Here is a 13874-nt window from a genome sequence, read left to right as displayed (position 1 = left end):
GGTGCAGGAGAGAGAAAAGATTGTCTTGCCTGATTCACCTCCTCCCTGCAGGCCTGTCCTATGTGCCTTTTTGTCCACATGGTTCCCAGAATCACTGGCATCACCTTTTCGGGGGACAAAAGGGAATGTTCTTAACATTAATAACATTCAGTTTATATACCGTCCTTCAGGACAACTTAACGCCAACTCAGAGCAATTTACAAAGCTTGTTGTTGTTATTCTCACAGACAAATATCCAACCTGTTCACTGTGGTTGGGGATGGGGAGGGCTGGTGAGTCCGGGAATGCCCCGGTCTTGCTTAGAGAGCAGACCGCCAAATGTTGCTGCAGTGAGGTTGCTGATTTCCAGGAACGGGGCGGACCTAATGAAAAGGGTAAGCTCTCCAAAACGGTCGTGAGAACGAGGATCGAAGGGCCTCCTGCTTGCCCTTCCTCTGCTATTTTACATATCGGAGCTGCTTCCATAAAGCCAATGTGACTTGGTGGTTTTGTAACCGTCTTTCTGCTGTGACGCACATTATTCTGAGGAGATTTGGCTCTTCAGAGATTTGGCTAATGCTGCAGCTGTCCTTACAGGTGGAGCAGTTCTGGCGCTTTTACAGTCACATGGTCCGCCCTGGGGACCTGACGGGTCACAGCGACTTCCACCTCTTCAAAGAAGGAATCAAACCCATGTGGGAGGTGAGTTTGCTTAGGGTGGCTAGTGGGGGTCTGTGTTCCAGATCGTGGGTCAGTTTTCCAGGGTGGAATAGCGTTGGGACCTGGGTTTAAATTGCTGAGTCTCCCGTGGTGGCTTTTATAAGCTGGCATCTCTTAGGATCAATTTTCCACCTTCATAGTAGGAACTATGGCCGCCTATGCAGAGCTCTTGCAAGGAACGAGACAATTGTGACATTTTGCATGTCTCCTTAGCACACACACCTATGTGCTCATACATGCCCAGTGTCATCTACAAACCCTGCACCAATACGGAATCCACTAACACAAAATATAGGGGTGGAAGGTGGGTGCTGGCTTTAAGTAGGATTACGCAATTCATGGTTGTGAGCCCTGCGAAGATGTGTGGGAATTTTTCCAGTGCGTTGTTTTTCCATTGAAGTTTTGCAATTTCTGGAGTTTCACTGTTTCATACAAACAGTGACAACAAGGAGAGGCCACACTGCTCACCCAATGTCAGGCAAGTTTAGCAGTTTCAAACCTGTAATTTTCCGATTATTATCCCTAGGAAATGTATGAGAGAGTAAACCTATATTTTAATAATTTTCAAACAGGAAGGTGGGTGAACAGGTAGGTGGAATAACCACAAATAAATAAATATTTAAAAAATCCAAATTACAAAATCAAGTTATGAATTCTGATGATTGGCTCTGCTGATCAAATCAAAACCATAGCTAAATTTCTTCTTTATAATATCTCCTCTCACACAGTAGAAGAAATAGTGTAATTCTCCAATCTGATATGGGGCTAACAAGTAACGCAAATGATGAGGTGCCCCAGTGATCTTGGTGGAAGGGAATTAGTGATAAATAGGTGGACTGCCACATCCGTGGCAATTCATGCCCTGGGAAGTGCTAAAATTACAGCGCAGTCCTATGAAGAGTTACTGGAGGAACTGAGCAGACGATTGTACTGTTAGTGCAACAGTTTTCAGTGACTATGTTTTTTGTTTTTCTTTCATTAAAAGTTAACCATATATGGGAAATAATGATATATTGCCCTCAGTTTTTTTACAACTATTTTACCAGTATTATTCCAATAAAATGATTTCCACGTAAAGCTCTGAATAACATTTAAACCAGACCTGATTTTTTTTTTCTAATACGATATTTCAATTTGTTACTTACTGGAACATAAAATTAACACATGGAGTCCTTTCAAAATGCAGTCATTGAGTATGTCAAAATAAATACACTAAATTAGATCACTATTTACAGTACCGAAACGTTTTCCAGTTCATATTTTTCCAGAAAGCCCACATCACAGGAGCCCGTTAATGGCTATTTTCCATGATGGCTAAATGGAACCTCCATATACAGTGGAAGTATATTTCCGAATGCCAGTTTCTGTGGGCGGGAGCAACAGCAGAAGGAGGCTTTTCCCTCTGTGCCCCTCCTTGTAGGCCCTCTGGGGCGTTTGAATGGCCGTTGTGGGAAACAGTATTCCAGACTAGATACACCATTAGTCTAATTGAGCTAAGGTCTTCTTACACTCTTAGGTAGGGTGTAACGAACTCCCAGCTGCCCCAGGCCAAGAAAGGGCGGGAAAAATAAGAGGTGGAGCCGGAATGGAGAGACTCAGCCGATCCTGAGGGGAAAAAGTCAGTTAGTCTCCTCCTTGGTTGAAGAAGGAGAGGCTCCTGCTGCGGGGTGACACCCGGGTGCCTGGGCCCTAAGTGTGGAGGGCCTGGGAGGCAGCAGAAAGGAAAGAAAAGGGAGTCACCTTCTTGGTTGAAGAAGGGGAGGCTCCTGCTGCTGGGTAAAACCCGGTTGCCTAGGCCCTAAATGTGGAGGGCCTGGGAGGCAGCAGAAAGGAAATAAAAGGTGAACTTTCCCTTAGAACACCAGCCCCTTAAGGTAGAGTACGGAACAGTGTGGTAGGGAAAGTAGACAGCGGTTGTCTTCAGTTTGATTTTCTGCCCTATGAGTTCTGAACAGGGGGGTCTACCCCTATGTGTGGTGCCTTTACCTGCTTTGTATATAGTGCTCTGTATATAGTTAATAACGTATACGTTTTTGAATATAAAGAACCTTGTGGTGCTCTGACTACGTAAGCTCCCCCACTTGGCACGCTACAGGAAGGGAGGGAGCCCAGGAGAACCTGATCAGGCCAGACCTTGGTGGGTTGCCAGTTCTCCAGGGCCCACCCAAAGATTGGGGAATTCACTTCCCAGTAAGGAACCTCAGCCAGAGGGGTCTCACTGCCCCTCAGTCAGGCGGTGTAAAATTCAGTGAGTGGTGGCAGCGACGAAGAAGGTGAGCCACGCCCACCAGGGACGGTGGGAGGCGGATAGCGGGGCTAGCAGGCCATTGATGGCGGCTCAGTTTCCCGGACTGAGAGCCAGCGCCCGTTCCGCCACACAGGGATATTTAGCAAGCTGGAATTCTGACAGTATGTTAGCACCCCTTATCAAACATAGACCCAGTCAGTGGGAATTCTGACATCTCTTTCCAGTTGCCATATTTCAAGAGATAGGATAGTCAGATGGGCGTGTTTGCTAAAAACTTGCATTGCATTGGATATTGTGCACAGCTGACTGCACAAACAGCGGGCAGGTAGGGAACTTCCAGTCTATGAGTGTTGTGTTGTGCCTGCGGGTGCTTAGGATATAGCCTGTTGCTGTGCCCTGCCATTCTGTCCATGCAGTATTGATTCTCAACAATGGAAACCAGAATATGACTAGGGGAGACTTTAAAAAAAAACAACAACAGCTTTTGGCTTCAGTTACTTCTCTCTCATGGGCTACAGACCCAGAATGCTAGAAGTCCATGTTGGTGTGATTGCTGACCAGCAAGTACACCTCTCCAAGTGGTGGCGGCTAACACTGCACTGACTTTCGAGGCAATCAAAAGCACTCGCCATTTAGGGCTGGGCTGCACATGGTTTCTTTGCTGGCTGGAGAAGCGCTGATTGCATGGTTTGGCTAGCTGATGTGGGGAGAGTTCACTTGCTGTTTAGTGGTACTTCATAGAAACATAGAATCATAGAGTTGGAAGGGGCCATACAGACCATCTAGTCCAACCCCCTGTCCAGTGCAGGATCAGCCTAAAGCATCTCTGACAAGTATTCATCCAGCCTCTTCTTGAAAACTGCCAGTGAGGGGGAGCTCACCACCTCCCTAGGCAGCTGATTCCACTTTTGAACTGCTCTGACCGTGAAAAAGTTTTTCCTAATGCCCAGCCGGTACCTTCTAAAGTGCTGATATTCTTCCTTCCCTTCCTCAGGAGAGGAAAGTTATCGAAGCTGTTTTCTACAATAGTCTAGGATCATGTCAGCTTAAACAAGTCCTCAAGTTACCAGATCCGTAAGCACCCTTAACCAATACGAGGGAATCTCTAAATTATAAATTCGATCACTAAGGGAAACTGATATCTCGGCAGAGCCCAAAAAAAACTTAAGAGAACCTTTTCTGTAAGAGACATCAGGTTTCTCTTCTGGGGGAACAGAGAGTCCCACATTCCATTGTCTTCCTTGTCTTCTTTGTAGGATGATGCCAACAAGAACGGCGGCAAGTGGATTATCCGCCTCCGGAAGGGCTTAGCATCTCGCTGCTGGGAGAACCTTATTTTGGCAATGCTGGGAGAACAATTCATGGTGGGGGAAGAAATCTGCGGGGCGGTCGTCTCTGTTCGTTTCCAGGTAAGCCTTCATGGGAATTGGGCGGGTTTGCTGGGGCTTGGGTGCAGAAGCCTACCGCTTACGGACCGTTCGGGTACCCTGCAGGAGGATATCATCTCCATATGGAACAAGACGGCCAGCGACCAGGCGACCACCGCCCGGATACGGGATACGTTGCGGCGTGTGCTTAACCTGCCCCCCAACACCATCATGGAGTACAAAACACACACAGACAGCATCAAGTACGTGCAGTGGATGGCGAGGGGCCGGGGGGGGGGGGGGAAGAGCGGAGACAGGGCTCTGATGTGCTTGCCTGTGCAGTGTTGGTGTGGGGTGTGACTCGGAATAGAAGCTGGGCTTGCCCACCCATGCATGTGTTTGATCTTTAAGAGCTTGTGATTTAATGAGACTGTATCGGGACCTTTCCCAGACTTCTTTAGACAGCTTTGCCCTAGGTCATGTAGTCTGGAGTGTGACAACATGCCTGCAGGTAGCGGCTTTTCCCAGCAGTTTTCAAACTCTTACCTTGAGGGGGAGCTTATCCTGCATCTGCAGCAGGACCCCTGCAAATGGGGCCTTTGCATTACACTTGACTCGCCGCAGCCCCTAACACACTGAGAGGGCAGCCTGCAAGATACACCCAGCACTCCCCTGCAAATTACACACAGCAAGGGGAGATCAGTATAAATGTCTTTAAATCCCTATAAATCTCACCTAGGTTCTGTAAATCCCTATAAATCTCACTTAGGTTCCCGCACCCCCTGTTAAGCATTCAAGCTTCCCAAGAACACGGATTGCAAACCGTTGGCCCAACCAGATCTTCAAAATGGTGTCTCGAAATCCAGGATAGGGTTTTCGTTTTTCCATTTCAGCACCAAGGTGGCAGGAGGGAAGTGCGTTATTTGAGAGTGCTGCAATTACTGGGGAAATAAAATACAGAAGCTAACGGGGATTTATAGACCCATTAGATTTATAAATGTTCTCAGGAAGGCGCTATGTAAATTTACAGCACTGTACAGATGATTTCTAATCATAATAAATGCTGTGTATTAAATCCTCCCCTCCTCCTGGTGACAGAGGCTCTTTAACTAGAATAGAGGATTATGGTACGCAGTGAGGACAGCTGTATTTTAAATAAGACCGTTATAGTTTACCATGCCAGGCCATTTGAGATGACTTTTATTTTCCCGCAAAGTGATGAAGGATCACTGCCTGTTGAGGAGCTTTCAGAACAGGGGTGAAGAATGCACGGAACCCTTTTCACTTAAGTGCACTATAAGCAGAGAGGTTGAGTCACATGAGCTGACAATAAAAGATGAACATCAACCAAGAAGAGGGAGGAAAGATGAGTGAAGCCGAGAGGGAGAATTTGGCAGCCAAGGATTTTCCCGTTCAGTTGCTGAGTGGGTTTCTCCCGACATGCCTGGCTGGTGCCTTGCTGTATTTCTCAGTAAGGGAAGCACAGCCTTCCTAAAGAGGCACTGTCAGTAAAATAGAAGGCTTGTCCTCCCGGATTGGCCTCCAAAGTTCTTTCTAGCTCAGCATCCCGACAACCGTCAGACTAGATGCCTTTTGGGAGGCGGGTCATTTTGAAGATAGCCTTCGCCCGTGGGATTTCTGTCCCTAGATGGGGTGTACCGCCTCTCAACATGAAGTCTCCGTATTTAGCCATCTGATAGGTCTATCCTTCAGGAAGTTAGAAGGATTGGTTTCTAAATTGTCATAGCAGGTTGGGAGACAGCCGCACATGGAGTTCCACACCAGATGCTCAAAATGGGTTAAGTCCGTGTTAAGTCTGCTTGTAGCCGTAGAAAAGGGCAAGAGTCCAATAGGGGTGGGGATCGGTGGAGATCAGAGCCATAAGGGCAATTCACTGGTGGTGCCTCTTGCCTTATATGGATGCTCTTCTTTTGGGTCAAGGATGCAGAGTTTGCCCAGCACATTTATCTAACACTCCCTTGCTGTCCATTGGTTCTTCCGCAATCAGTTTAGTCAAAGCAGGGCCAAACACTTTGCCCAAAAACTCTGGGTACACGTGAGAGAGCTTTCAGTGCCACCTTAAACAGAGTTGCACCCTTCTAACCCCATTAGCTTCAGTGATCTTAGAAAGACAGAACTCTGCTCACAGTTCACGCTTTAGTGCTGTATCTACTTTTTCTCCGTCTGGATTTTATATGGCTGTGAAAAATTGCTTTGGAACAGTGGAACATTTCCTGATAGGTAATGGTAAATTTAGAGCCTGGCCACAGAGTAAGCCAACTTGTGTCGCAAGGTGCACTTCTGCCCCTGGATCACTGTCCAGAGAATTGAGTGGTCCCCCGAGAATGCAGAAGTTGACTGTGCCTGCTTTAGATAACATTGAGCAGAGATCCCTAACATGGTGCCCAGGGGCACCATGGCACCCACCAATACCTTTTCTGGTGCCCACCAAGCGTTTTTAGAAAGTGGGTGGGACCAGATGGGGCTTTCGCCCAGCTGGGATTCTGTTGGGCCATTGGAGACCAGATTGGCGGGGCAGATTTTTAAAAAATTGTTTCAGCAGCAGCTGCCATCACAGCATAAAGATCTTTACTATGTAACTGAAGGTAAGCTGTGTGTATCCAAGAAAATAATTTTAAATATTATGTTCATTTCAAAAGGCATCCTGTTACGGAGCTTTTGCCTGAAATGTTGAAGTGTCATTATTAGAGTTATACATAATCTCACTTTCTGACATTTTGTGTTTGGCTCTGCCTCCCCACAGCAGCCGTTCTGTAGCTGAGCCCACTACCCTGTGTCAGAATTCCAGAAAAGTTGGGGACTCCTGCATAGAGCATCCCATCTAGTGGCAGCAGATTGAAATGCAACCAGTTGGGTGCTTGCTTGTGGACCATGTGCTTTGATCTGTCATCTGTCTTCTCATCTGTTGTGAAAACAGCATGATTTTGTTCTTGACTTGTTCCCTGCTCGATAACGAAAGCATCTCTAGCGATGTGCTTTGGGAGAGTTGCAGGTATCGTGATTGGTTATCGTGGTTTTTATCCCGCCTTTCTCTTTTTGTGACATCGAGAGGATTCCCAGGAGGTCTCCCATCCAGGCCCTGATCCAGAGCCATGCCTGCTATTCTTGAGCAAGGCAGCTGCAGCATGTGCCTTCAGACCCAGCCGTGAGCCGTCATGTCTTCTGTGGTTCATGGCAGGCCGGAAGTGTTTGTGTGACTCTCATACAGCCAGTTTGGTGTAGTGGTTAAGAGCGGTGGGACTCTAATCTGGAGAACCGGGTTTGATTCTCCACTCCTCTGCTTGAAGACAGCTGGGTGACCTTGGGTCAGTCACAGCTCTCTCAGAGCTCTCTCAGCCCCACCCACCTCACAGGGTGATTGTTGTGGAGATAATAATAACACACTTTGTAAACCGCTCTGAGTGGGTGTTAAGTTGTCCTGAAGGGTGGTATATAAATCGAATGTTGTTGTTGTTGTTGTTGTTATTGTGGTTGAGCTGACAAATTAGTCAGGCTTTATTTTTGTCCCCCTCCCCTTTTGTGCTGTGAATCTCAAACAAACACTCTACGCTCAAGAGGAATGTTTGGCGTGGAGGAAGGGGTGGAGAATCCGGGTCTCTTTCTGACCCTTGTGGCTGATGTTAGATGCTATATTTTTATTCTTTGCGATGTGGTCACGGCTCTGCAGGTTTACAAGCCTGCTTGGCTGAGCCAGTGCGTGGGAGCATCATTACCACAGCATCTGTGCAAAAGAAGAAGCTAGTAGAAGCTTTTGTTCACTCTTGTCCTGCTTCTGCTGCTGCCAGATGGGTTTGTTTGAGGGCCCCCTCTTCCTTTTCTCTCGCATTCATCTCCATGACAAGACTCGTTTCCAGCCTTCCAACTAGAGTCCCCATCTCTCGGCTTCAGTCCCTAGTGGGGCTTCCTAGGGAACATTGTTGGGGGGCGGGAGGGAAGGGGGTGACAGTTATTTGTTTCGGTGGTGAATCTAGAACTCAAAAGTGGAAGGGAAATAAGGAGAGCCACTCCAGTTTTGACTCTGCACGAGGTCAATTGGTTGTTTGTGTGTATAAAGCCACCCAAACTGGCTAGGTTGCATAAAGCAGTTAAAAGGTAACATACATCTGCCATAGGCATACGGCTGAAGATGGGGAATGAGGAAGGGAGCTGTAAGCAGTTTTGGAGGGATGTTTTCAAGTCCGATGTCCCATGTGAGCTAAAAGCCGTGATGTTTGAAAAAGGAAAATGCAATTCGCCATGCACAAATACACAGATAAACAAAGAAACAGTAAAGTAACCAATACTAACACAATAAAATTCACTGAATGTATAGCTCTAAAAATAAATTTGACTTTAAGTTTTCTTGCGGACAAGATGAATGAGGCACTGCATCTGGTATTCCTCAGGGACTTGTCACTCTTTTTAAAATCACACACTTTTGGATAGGGAAGACATGGAACCAATTTGTTTCAAAATAGGAGACAGCCAAGCAAAGAGAGCGCTATAGCAGTTTAGGTAAATCTTCATTATCCTTTGAAGTACAGGTTGCCCAAACGGGGCTCAGAGTTTCCTGGAGTGCCAACCTAAGGAACTAGACATCTGATTCACCGGGGATTGCAGGGAAGAGAAATCTTCTGAGTTTCATTATCAGGTGGCTGGAGAACTTATTCATGAATAAGGTTCTAGAGAACAGCAAAGCAGGAAGCTTTGAGGTCTTTCTGTTTTAATGCAAAACACACCCATCCTTGCAGTGCCCTTGCCCAGCTGGGATACTTGATCCATTCCACCAACAGAGGTGCTTTCCTTCTTCCTCCAGAGGGAAGGTGCCTCCTCTAGCAGAATGGATCTCACCCCTGTTGTTTCCGACACATGATAACGTATTCCTTAAGCACTTGAGGCACCCAGTCTTCCCTGGACAACAAAATGTGTGTCTTTTGTTTCTGCCCTGTGCAGGGTGGAAAATTGAGCAAAAAGGAACTGTTTGAATTCTGTGCAGGCTCAGTTTACTCATACCATTAGTGGCAAAGGAACCACTTCTCTCATGGCGAAATTTCGTGTTGCTGTGCTATGCATAAGAATGGCAGGGCCAGTCTGTCATGGCGAAATTTCGTGTTGCTGTGCTATGCATAAGAATGGCAGGGCCAGTCTCTCATGGCGAAATTTCGTGTTGCTGTGCTATGCATAAGAACGGCAGGGCCAGTCTCTCATGGAGAAATTTCGTGTTGCTGTGCTATGCATAAGAACGGCAGGGCCAGTCTCTCATGGAGAAATTTCGTGTTGCTGTGCTATGTATAAGAATGGCAGGGCCAGTCTCTCATGGCGAAATTTCGCACTGCTGCAGTACACATAAGAATGGCAGGGCCAGTTTTGTGGGTCTTCCCAATTGAAGCTTCTGTGGCTTCTGTTCCCCCACCCCCCCACACACACAGAATGGGCAATTTAGAAATGCTTCTCCAGTTCCAACTCAATAGCCCTTTCACTGCTTGATAGACTGAGGACGGGAGCCTACAATGGGGCATTCCCATCTTTTTTCTTCCTTCACCTGGCAAGGCATGTTCGGTGATGCTGTTTCTTGTAGAAGGTGTAGGCTTGCTCAATAATTTATTTATATTTATTTTATGTCATTTATAGTCCGCCTTTCTCACTGAGACTCAAGGCAGATTACGTAGTGTGAGATTAGTACTATCAAGGACATTTCCACAAAAAATGCCATAGAGTAAGTAAATACAAGTTTACAAAGACAGAGCATTAGCAAGGATCCAATACAGAGCTGAAGAAATGCTGAAACAGAGCATAAGCAATTCTAGGACTGACATTAGACAACATGAAACACAGGTAGTACATGGGAGTACATATTTAAAGCAACAGATAATATGTAAGGCAACATAGTGGTGAAGTCTATGGTCCCTAATTTATTCATGAAGCATCTCCCTTTCTACAATACATCCCTCCTATCTGAGTAAAAAGCCCTTTTGAATAGTTCAATTTTGCATCATTTGCAGAAAGCCAGGAGAGGGGTCTCTCCTGACCACCTCAGGCTGGCCGTTCCACAGGGTAGGGGCCACCACAGAGAAAGCTTGTGTACGGGCTGCTGTCGATTTCGGCTATGTGCAGGGTGGCACCTGCAGGAGATCCTGTTCAGATGAGCAAACTTGCCGTGGAGGAACATAGGGAGGGAGGCAGTCCTGTAGGCATGCTGGACCAAGGCCGTGAAGAGCTTTGTATGTAATGACCAATATCTTGAATTGTGCATGGTAACTGATAGGTAGCCAACCAGTTACCTGTCGGATGGGAGTGATGTTCATGGTCCTGCTCACTCCTGCTAACAGTTGAGCCGCTGCATTTTGCACCAATTGGAGTATGGACTATGAAAGTACAAGCCACAGTACTCTGTGAGTTTTCAAGCTGTCCTGCTCCGTCACCTCTCAGATCATTCTTTGTCTGCGGGAGTTCAAACAGAAGGGTTAGTTCCAGTCGGTCTTGGGTTGGGAGGAAGCATGAGGACTTGGCTTCTTTGCTGAAGTGGTCCCCTGGGGAGGTGGGATTGATCTCTTGCCCATCTGCACCAAAGGGGAGCCTGGGAGACAGCAGCAGAGGGGCAGGGACCACAAGCTCCCGGAGCAGGGGGAGAAACAAACCGTCTGAAGGTGTGCCAGCTTGTGTCAACATGCTCCTTAATTAAGCCCCGTCACAGCAGGCATTAATTGGCCCCCTTGGCAATCTTTGCAGAAAGGCCAGTATCCGAATGGACACAGATGGCCTCCCCCTGCCCCTCCCTTGAAATGTCCTCCCAGGTCATCCCTGAAGCTTGTACAGCATCCACTTTGATTGTTCACTAGAATCCTGCTTTGCCCCTCCCCGTACCCTGTATAGAAAACATCTGGTCCCTAGAGGAAGAAAGAGGCAAATCGCCCCCCCCTCCCATATGGCAGCCTGTGATAAGACATTAAACACTTATGGAGGGTTTTCTTTTAGCCAGAGAAGCGATCATTCAGCAGTGAAATCTTAGTCAAAATTTTATGAATGAGCTGAACTAGCCTGAATTAGACAAGATTGGCCTAAAATACCCGAGTGATTGATTCTGGTAGCAAAATGCAGCCTTTAAAAATAATTTTAAAAGCTTGGATTTCGTTGCAAGTGAGATTGGGGCCTGTCTAAGAGGTCGTAAGCTGAGTAAGTGTCGAGGGCTGCGGAGGCATGGGAAGAGTCATTTTATTCCTGAAGCCCTGCTTTGGTTGCGGAAGATGCCAGGTTTTCGGCACAAGCTTGACAAGCTACCTGGTTTTTCTTCTGCAACCTCCTGGTAATTCTGGTTAATCGTTTTGCAGCACAGACACACCCACCCAGTGTGCCCTGGCGATGTTAGTTTTCCAGCCCAGTTTCAATGGGTTTGGCAACTCCTTCCCATAATGCAACAGGATTTTTCCTCCCTGCTGTGCCTTCTGCTCATTTGAGTCGGGGTTGCGGGGTGGGGAGATGTCTCTGGTGGTCCGTACCAAGTATAAGAATCCTGCTGTAGCTTATCCTCGGGGACAAACAAGAGGTGAAATCCAAGCCTCTGATTTCAGTGCTGTTCTTCCACCTACTGCTCACCTCTTGGATGTACATAGGTAACACGAGTAGCGCTTCTGGATCAGCCCAAAAGTCCAGCAGCCAAAATGGCCAACCACATCCATCCAGAAGCAAGGCCTAGAGCTAACCACTTCCCCACAGTTTGTCCCCTCTAAACATTGCAGTTCTCCTATGGGCCTCTCAGAGTAGGGAAGGGTCTATAATTTTGGTGGGCAGGGAACGGAGGGGTTCCCTTTCTCCAGCCCCTTCCATCTCCCTGGTTGCGCTCTTCCCGCCCCTCTGCCTTCATTCAGGAGCCACAGGGGAGATGCCCATAGCATAGTGGCTGAGCGCATGCAGAAGTTCAGCCCCTGACCTTCCCACTCGAAGCATCTCCACTGTCTTGGATGAGGAATATCTTTCTTGGCCTGAGAACTTGGAAGAGCTGCTGCAAGTCCAAATGGAAGATGTACGAGTGATTGATACGATGAAGCAGCTTCATCTCTCTCTCTAACATTTTTTATCCCATCCCTTCGAAGAGCTTGGGACAGTGTCTATCTTTTCTCCCTATCCATTTTACCCTCATTACAACCCTGTGAAGACAGTGAGGCTAAGAGAAGGTGCCTGGCCCAAGGTTACCCAGTGAGCTTGGTGGTTGAGTCGGGGGGTTGACCCTGGGTCTCCACAGCCACTACACCACTGGCTGTCTTCATACATTGACAGCACAATTCTAAGCAGATCCAGAGGAGTTAGCCAAAGAGAGCTGTGGTTCTCAATAGCCGACGATGCATCTGATGAAGAGAGCGGTGGTTCTCGAAAGCTTATGCTACAATAAAGTTGGTTAGTCTCAAAGGTGCTATTGGATTCTTTACTGTCCTAAGCAGAGTTACTCCAGTCTAAGCCCATTGATTTCAGTGGGTTTAGACTGGAGTAACTGTGCTTAGGATTGCACTGTCCATATATGTTCCAAACTCAGCGCTGGCTGTGCCGAGCCTGAAGTGCTTCCAGAGCTGGGGGCACAGGGAGAAGGGAGCCTGTGGTTCAGTCCCAACTGATCTTACGCTTGGGATGAGTTTGTCACTGTCCCTCTTGATGAGAGTGGGTTCCTCAGCAAATAAGGCTACGTATTACTCCTTATTAAAGTGATCACAACGGCGGGAGCATGTCCTTTAAACATCTCAAAATATTTCATACCAGATAGAATCATAGAATCATAGAGTTGGAAGGGGCCATACAGACCATCTAGTCCAACCCCCTGCCCAGTGCAGGATCAGCCTAAAGCATCCCTGACAAATATTCATCCAGCCTCTTCTTGAAAACTGCCAGTGAAGGGGAGCTCACCACCTCCCTAGGCAGCTGATTCCACTTTTGAACTATGACGGTGAAAAAGTTTTTCCTAATCAGGAGAATGGTTAATCTAGGGCAGTGTTGTCTACTTTGGCCGTAAGAGCTACGGTCTCAGGCAGAGTTCTTCCCCACCTGAGATTCTTTTGTGCACTGGGAATTGGTCCTAAGCCCTTCTGCGTACCGTGCGGTCGCTCTGCCTCTGGACCCCTGGACCGTCTCCCAAGGCAGCAGTGGGTGTGACAGAGCAATGGCTTGCCTCATCTTAGGGTAGCTTAATACCAATCATGTGTTTGATGTTCTATCGCAGTCTGAAAATTAGCATTACAGCAGAAACCCATAACCTAAAGCAGGGATTGAGAAGGCCAAATCCTGCCCGCTTTGGTGTCTTGGAAGACTTTAGAGCAGCTTCCCTGTCTCCCCAGGTTTGCCTAAACAGGAGCTTTGCAACCTTCCCCGCCAGATTGTATTGACAGATAATTGCCAGGTTCCTGTGAACTCTCAGCATCTTCCCTTTCTGTAATCTCCATTTGTCTGCGTCTACAAAGTAGGCAACATTTTTTCCTTCCCTACTAGCTTGCCCATCAGTGAGAAAAATAGCGCCGGCGGAGGCGACATTAGGCCTATTCCCCGAGATTTATCTAAAAGCACTTTTGCCGCAGATA

The 13874-nt window shown here is 47.3% G+C and overlaps 1 protein-coding gene across 2 annotated transcripts in view; it reads left to right on the top strand.

The window, feature by feature from the left end:
• Positions 1-13874, top strand: part of EIF4E2 (eukaryotic translation initiation factor 4E family member 2) — a 37613-nt gene that overhangs the window by 18256 nt on the left and 5483 nt on the right. For both annotated transcript variants that reach the window (XM_054984167.1, XM_054984168.1), the window contains exons 4-6: positions 577-681; positions 4204-4356; positions 4441-4577. In XM_054984167.1, coding sequence (XP_054840142.1) covers positions 577-681; positions 4204-4356; positions 4441-4577 — 395 coding nt within the window. The remainder of the gene's footprint in view (positions 1-576; positions 682-4203; positions 4357-4440; positions 4578-13874) is intronic.

The sequence above is a fragment of the Eublepharis macularius genome, chromosome 6 (assembly GCF_028583425.1).
Source record: "Eublepharis macularius isolate TG4126 chromosome 6, MPM_Emac_v1.0, whole genome shotgun sequence".
Classification (NCBI taxonomy): domain Eukaryota; kingdom Metazoa; phylum Chordata; class Lepidosauria; order Squamata; family Eublepharidae; genus Eublepharis; species Eublepharis macularius.
Note: the sequence above shows the minus strand (reverse complement) of the source record. Positions and strands in the feature narration are given on the sequence as shown.